The sequence below is a fragment of the Miniopterus schreibersii genome (genome assembly GCF_964146895.1).
Source record: "Miniopterus schreibersii genome assembly, chromosome: 12".
In the NCBI taxonomy this organism is placed as follows: domain Eukaryota; kingdom Metazoa; phylum Chordata; class Mammalia; order Chiroptera; family Miniopteridae; genus Miniopterus; species Miniopterus schreibersii.
The window spans coordinates 64,607,639-64,615,236 of NC_138112.1; the positions used below are offsets into that span (position 1 = coordinate 64,607,639).

The 7,598-nt window shown below is 37.0% G+C and overlaps 1 protein-coding gene across 1 annotated transcript; it reads right to left on the reverse strand.

Moving 5' to 3' along the window:
• Window positions 1–4,189: 4,189 nt before the first annotated feature.
• On the reverse strand, window positions 4,190–5,212 carry LOC308565561 (olfactory receptor 5F1-like; the record flags this gene model as incomplete). Its single annotated transcript, XM_081154876.1, has 1 exon — window positions 4,190–5,212. One exon carries the CDS (start codon window positions 5,210–5,212, stop codon window positions 4,190–4,192), a length of 1,023 nt encoding a protein of 340 aa, XP_081011002.1.
• Between the last annotated feature and the right edge of the window lie 2,386 nt (window positions 5,213–7,598).

Here is a 7,598-nt window from a genome sequence, read left to right on the forward strand (position 1 = left end):
TCCCATACGCAATAGGCAGTCTGATCTCCCTGGGGGACAAGCAGCTCTAGAGGCGACACTGCTAAAAAAATATTAAAAAGTAATCACTCTGCCCGGCCGGGGCTGGCTCAGCTGTAGAGCATCAACCTAGGACCCAGGAGATTGCGGTTCGATTCCTGGTCAGGGAACAGGCCCGGGTTGCGGCTTGATCCCCAGTCAGGGACGTGCGGGAGGCAGCCGATCAGTGACTCTCATCATCGATGTTTCTCTCTCTCTCTCCCTCTCCCTCTCCCTTCCTCTCTCTGAAATCAATAAAGATATATATATTTTAAAAAGTAATCACCCCACAATATTTTTGATAGCTCTTTCATACAGAATTTAAGAACATCTCTAAGATCTATTTACTTATGATATTTGATAATCTTTTATAGAGATAAAAGGACAAAAACATATTTCCTTATATTTTGATACTATTATAACCTTGATAATTGTTTCTCAAAGTTTTTTTTTTTTCTTCATATTTTCTCTTTAAGCTGTCGTTATAGGCCAGGAAGGAATTGTACAGCAATTGTGAGCTGTATACTGGAAACAACCCCTTGGACAAAGTGTGTTCTCAGTGACTCAGGCTTTTATACCCATTAAGGTTCTCAAGAGCATGTCAGTGTCTTTAGGGTCCTGTGTGTGTGCTTATGTGTGTGTTTCACATTGACTATATTATTTTCATCTGAGCAGATCGATAGTAAATAGCTGCTTCATGTGAGTCTCACATGAAGTGATCAGCCTTATCTTCAGGAGAAAAATGGAACAGTCATTCATTTTTAAAGAGAAAAATCAAAATTGAGAAGTAGGAAAACAGTGTGTTTTGCAATTCTTGTTAACACTAGAAAAAAATCCCTGACGAAGGCCCATCGAAGAATACAATTTGTTTCCTGTCACTGCTTGGGGCCTCTGTTGGCACATTCTGTGAGCTCGTGCTGGTTGCATCTACCGGGCACCCCCCTTGGAGGGCAGCTCTGTGCCATTACACTCGGCCATGCCCGTCCTCAGTCATTCACCCTTCAAGTGTGTTTGTCTTTCTTGACTCTCTCTTACCAAGGCTAGCACACGGACTACTCTGACACGCAGTCCTCTTGCGTCACACACAATTTGGGCGTGATGATTTGTAACATAAAACCTCAACTTTATTTACTATTTTATGCTGCTCATAATGTTTTCCAGCTTTATTAATACACCTTCTGTTTCCACATCCTCTCTAAGCCTGTTCCTTGTTTAACCTTCTGTTTCTCTTCCTAGTGTATTAATGAGTCAAGCACAGCCTCGACACACACCTAGCTAGTAAATTGTATTTTGTTACTTTTGTTTGTTGAACAACACATGGTAAATATGCCCATACAGTTTCAGGAGGCTGAGGGTCTGGAGCCCAGTGCAGAAACTCAGAGGCTTTGACATGCACCTTCTTCAGGTTGATCTCCTGTTGGCGAAACCTCAGACTTTCTTGGACAATATTCACCGCCCCTTCCGTTCTTGAGGCATCGGTTTTGACAGTGGCTGAAATACCAAGGGCTCTTCTGCAACTTAGGGGGGTGTGTGGAAGTATGCACCCGTTTTTCTCAACGGGATTAAAATCACAAAAATTTAAGAGAATCTGAAAGATAATACATCTCAATTTCTCAGCTAAGGCAGTAATTTATACCTAAAATTAGCAACAAATATTCACATTTCTGCTTTCTGATGCCGTACAATTCTATTTGACATGCATTCCATACATTTGCAATAAAAATATTAGTTTTGACATTGTTTCCATAAAGCTACATATTTCAGTAAAACTACATATTTTTAATAAAGTGTTTTGTACATTCCTCACATCAGATTACATATTCTCACATCAATTCAACTACTTTTTTATTGTCTTACACCCCACCACTTGGGCATTACCTCCCACACAAAATATTGTTTATTTCTCTCCATTGAAATTTGCTGACTATGAATTAACACACTGTCTTTGATTTTATTTGACCACTGTGAAGTTAAATAGAATTATTACTTCACTTAATCTTGGCTCCAACTTTTACCTGATTATTGTTTACAATATGTATGCCCTTTCCACCCATTTTTAATAGATCAATGAAAGTTACATTGCCCATATTACTTTACAATTTACAAAAAAAATCCAAAATCTAATGTTATTTTGAGACAATAGCATCAAACTGTACACATTTTTTCCCTGCCTAAATGCGGGGCTCCATCTATTAACAATTATTTTTAGTTGTTTATTTGGAATTTGTGATTCTTGAATATTGACTCTTTTACTCCTTCCAGCTTGTTTGCTCACTTTTCCAGCTTTGTCACAAGTTTTGTGAGCTGTTCTCTGTTTGGCCTCATCTCATATTGACCAAAACATAGCCTAAAGACATACATTTTCAACTTCATTAATCTTAATAAATAAACTACTCAAAAAGCATTGAGTAAGGCAAAATATTGATTGACACGTGTATATTTGGGGAAGGCAGTAACATTAAACATTCAAGTAAAATAAAAGACTGGGAATACAAAAAACCAGAAAGTAATGGAGATAGTATAGCAAAGAAGCAAAAAGAATATCACATTCATAGGGGAGGTTTTAATAAATATTGTCAGGTTCTAAAGGAAGAATAGACTGATAAAATCACACACAATATAAAAATTAGAAGGCTCTTAATGCTTTTATAATTTAGATTTCTTTTGAGATAAAGAGAGTAAAAAATATTTGGAACATTTTTCATATAAATGCATTAAACAACAAGCAAGAAAATAAGATAAAGTATCTTTACAAATATTAATGGATGTAAGAAATAATAAAAATTTCCATTAGAAGCCTACATTCAATGAATTAAAAAGTAAGAAACATCATTAATGATAATAGTTCCCAAAGTTGAAAATATTTGTAGACTTTTTAAATGAGGTCAATTAAATGTAGGAAAGCTGAACGAGAGAGCAGAGAACATGTCTTAAAATGATATCTCTAAAATCCCAAATCTCAGAATACCTGGGTTCATCTTTCAAACATTGTTTCTATTTCTGTTTTGCTGGATATTAAAGCATTTAATGGAAGGAATATATTAGTTTTTATTTGTGAAATATCCTGGTCCTGTATATGATTCCATTAAATACACAAGGCAGGGAAAGCAGAGAGAATCTAGAAAATGAGCAGCCAGCTGGTACAGAAGAAAGGAGGCAAGCTACTCAGGAGTGAACAACCTCTGAGACAGCCCGATTATTGTGCTGCAGGCCTCTGGGGCCTGGTAACTGCTATATATCTGCGGGGTGAAAGCATGGCCCCCACGTCTACACACAGCAATACCTTCATGAACATTTGTTTGGCCAAGGTCACCGACATGGACCATTGAGGGAATTATGAGTGGTCAAGTTGAATGACCTCTTTGTGATAAACCAAAACATAAGTTCTGCTATGCCACATCCCAGATGACTTGTTTATCACAACATCTATCTTCAGCAGCAAGATTAAGGGAAAGGCTGTGAAAACTTTCCCTCCAAAAACTGTAAATGTGGCTGTTTCCTTAGCAAGCCCTGACCCCGCTTAGTTTCCTCCAGGGTTCTACTAAGCCAACTGCCTGTCTACCTGCATATTAATAATGCTTAATTTAAGATTAGGATTAATTTTAATTGATTTTTATTAGGAATTGAGAGAAATTGCTAATAAAAAATTACATGCAGGAAATTACATGCAGGAAATCCATGAGCCTATGGTAATAATATAGGTCAGATTCCTCCATTGAAGTCTTCATGCAGTAAACTCTTTGCAGCAGCCAAAGGTGTATGTGTGGGGATTTGTGTGCCTGTGTCAGTCTGGGAGAGAGAGGAAGTGATAGAAATAGAAATTTTTGAGGAAAAGGGAAAGAAATAGAACAGTGATAACGTACATTCTAATCAGACAACAGTTATCTTGAATCACACTTTTGCACAAACACACTTATGTTTTAAGGAATATATGTGTGCATAGGGAGAATGAGGGAAATAAAAAGTGGGGAGTTTATAGTGGCAATTAAAACTATAGTTTTGAAATATAAGTATTTTTCCAGAATATAATTCAACATTTAAAAATGAACAACTACTTTCAATTTAACACATTTTGACTTGTAATATATATAATCTCTTAGAAATCATAAATGATGAAAAAAAGAATACATGAGGAAAAAAATTTACCAAAAAGTCAGAGAAATGAAGGGATCCATTTCCTGGTAATTACACTGCTTAAAGCCCTCTTTACATCCTTATTCCTGAGGCTGTAGACCAGAGGGTTCAACATGGGGATCACCACGGTGTAGAACACGGAGGCCACTTTGTCCTGACTCAAGGAGTAGCTGGATGTAGGTCTCAGGTAAGTATAGATGGTGGTGGAATAGAAGAGAATTATGGAGTAGCTGGATGTAGGTCTCAGGTAAGTATAGATGGTGGTGGAATAGAAGAGAATTATGGCTGTCAGGTGAGAGGCACAGGTGGAGAAAGCTTTGTGCCTCCCCTCCCCTGAATGCATACGAAAGATGGAGAAGAGAACATGGGAGTAGGAGGTGAGGATGACCAGCAGAACCCCCATCAGATTCACCCCAGCAAATGTGGAAATGATGCTTTCATTCAGGCTTGTGTCAGAGCATGAGAGCTTGAAGAGTGGAGGGCTGTCACAGAAGAAGTGGTGGATGACATTGGAAGCGCAGAATGGCAGGCTGCTCACATAACTTGTGTTCACCATGGAGTTGAGCAGTCCCGCTGTAAAAGCCCCCGCTGCCATTTTAAGGCAGACTGTCCTGGACATGACCAAGGGGTAAAGCAGGGGATTGCATATGGCCACATAGCGGTCGTAGGCCATTAACCCAAAGAGGATGCATTCGGTCGTGGCCAAGGCGATAAAGAAGTACATCTGCAGAAAGCAGCCAGCAAAGGAGATGGTTTTCTTCTCTGACAACAAATCCACCAACATCTTTGGGGTGATGGTGGATGAATAACAAACGTCCACAAAGGAGAGGTTAGCCAGGAAGAAATACATGGGTGTGTGGAGCCGGGAATCAATCCTGATCAAGAGGATCATCCCCACATTGCCACAAACTGTCAATATGTAAATGACAAAGAAGAGCAAAAAGAGTATCATCTGTAGCTCCAGCGTGTCTGCTAACCCCAGCAGGATGAACTCAGTCACCGAAGTATAATTCACCAAAGTATAATGAATTATTCCAGTCATGTATTACAAATATAGGTTGTTTAAGCTTGTAGAGGTGTAGATATTTCCCTCTCCAAAGGTTACAGGAAATAGTAGAAATGTTAATGAGGTTATTCCCATGTGAAAAAAAAAAACAACCTTAAGTTAATATAGCATAGTAATTAGAGTGACTGTAGAAAGAGGAAAATTAGAGGAGAAATGGAGAAGTATTTGAATTTAAGCAACTGACTTTATTAAGTCTAGTTGTAGGTCCCTCAAATTGCTGGTCTCATTCCACATACTCCACTTAAGTTTCTGCACATGCAGCCTATGTTCTTTACCAGCCCACATCCAAACAAGTATTCCTGCTGTAGTCTCCCCTGGTCTCTGAAAGGTGTGTGCATTTAACACAAATCCTTTGTTTATTTCTCAAGACCACTCTGCTTATTCTTCAGCTCCAGTACTCATGCAATGCCTCCCAGAAATTTCTCATGTACCTCAAGCAGCAAAAATAGTGCATTTCAAATAACCAAGATTTCCAACATCTATTGTATTTTATAGAATAATTTGGTAGTGTTTTAAAAATAAGCCAAATAATTGTTCTCAATACAAAGTACACTATTACATTGTCATGTAGTGCCAGACACATTACCTGTCCAACACAGTAAGTAACAGCATCAGATCCTCATGAGCTTCCTTCCCTAGTGTCTTTCTCATGTAGACTTTATTTTCTATTTTATTAGGGGTTCTCAGTTGGAGCTTAAAAGTAAAAAGAAAAAAATCACTTTGGAAATGCAACGCAGTGAATATTTGAATTACCTACTGGTAAAAATGTAAGACTCCTTCTGAGTGAATCCATGTTGCTACACTTTTATTTTGTTTTCCTGGAAGAGAATCAGGTAACTGTGGGGACTAGATTATAGGGTTTAATTGTGAAGTTAATCCTCTAAAGGCAGAATCTTCATCTCAAAAGAAAATGAAATATAATCACAGGTAGTTATAGGGAATCAAACATTGCATCATGAAGTAGTTCTTGATCTCTGTATTTCCTTAACGACTTTTGCCAATGTAAAAACAAAATTAATTGGCTATTTACATTGCCTCTCTCTCTTTGTATTTTTAGCCCATTTCAAATGCTTCATAGCCCAGTACCAAACTATTCTTCCCTTTACTTGAGTAAAGGAGGGTCCCTTCCTTTGTCTGAGTCCATTGAAACTTCAGTCTAACTCTGCTCTTGAATGAAATCAATAAGAAGGGGCAAACTAAATACATTGTACAGTGTTTTAGAAAAAATTATACTCTAAACAAATAGGACCATGAATAAGAAATTTGAATTTCTTTTTTATGATTTCAGAAGTGTGATGGCCCATTGCAATGATCATCTGTGAGTCTTATCCTAGAAGGGGATGATAGCTCAGATTTCCTAGATCTAAAGATGCAAGTAAAACAAGGTTGAATAAGGAACATTGGTGTCATTATGCATGGAGAGTCTACTTGCAGAGCGAACTCATCATGCATTCAGTTTTGTATTACACTTTTCCACTTAAATTCTTAATTAATTTTCTACATCAGTCTTTAAGGGAGGCATTATTATTTCATACATTTGCAGATGAACAAAGCATGACTTCAAGCTATTAAATGACTTTCCAATGGAAAAATACTTAGGAATTGGAAGAATTGGCTTGAGCACAATCTTCAACAGAAAGCATTAATACCCAACTACATAACTTTTCTGTCTAGTTTCATTTTATCTCAGTTTCTTAGAAGATTTTATGTATATAATATGTATAATACATATATACACCTACAAATGTGCACACACACACACTTTTATATATGTGTGTTTCTTCTAGTAAATCCAATCTTCCAAACATCAGAGCAGTTTCTAGTGCTTCTAAAGAAAGATCTGTAACATCATGAAATATACTGCTTGGGTGGGTTGGGGGAGGTAGAACATGGTAAAGTGGGGATAAATGATGATGGAAGGAAACTTGACTTGGGGTGGTGAACATATAATACCATATACAGATGATGTATGATAGAAGTGTACACGTGAAACCTCTCTAATTTTATTAAGCAATGGCAACCGAATAAATTCAATAAAAAAGCTTGACATAAATATCTCATAACCAGGGCATTGAAAACTATGCTGTGATTGACATCTGTGCAAACTTCTTTCTCTTTGTTTTATTTATTTATTTATTTATTTATTTATTTATTTATTTATTTATTTATTTATTTATTTATATATTTATTCCGTTTTTCCTTTGATTATCTTATGACTTTCAAAGAAGGTGCTCTAGTGTCCTGATCATTGTAGTCTTTTCACTGGGTCTAAATTTGCTATTGATCAAAGGGACTTTATGCTTTATGACATATAGGGTAAGTTCTATGTTTCCACATGACATTTCACTATTGCCAGAAGAAA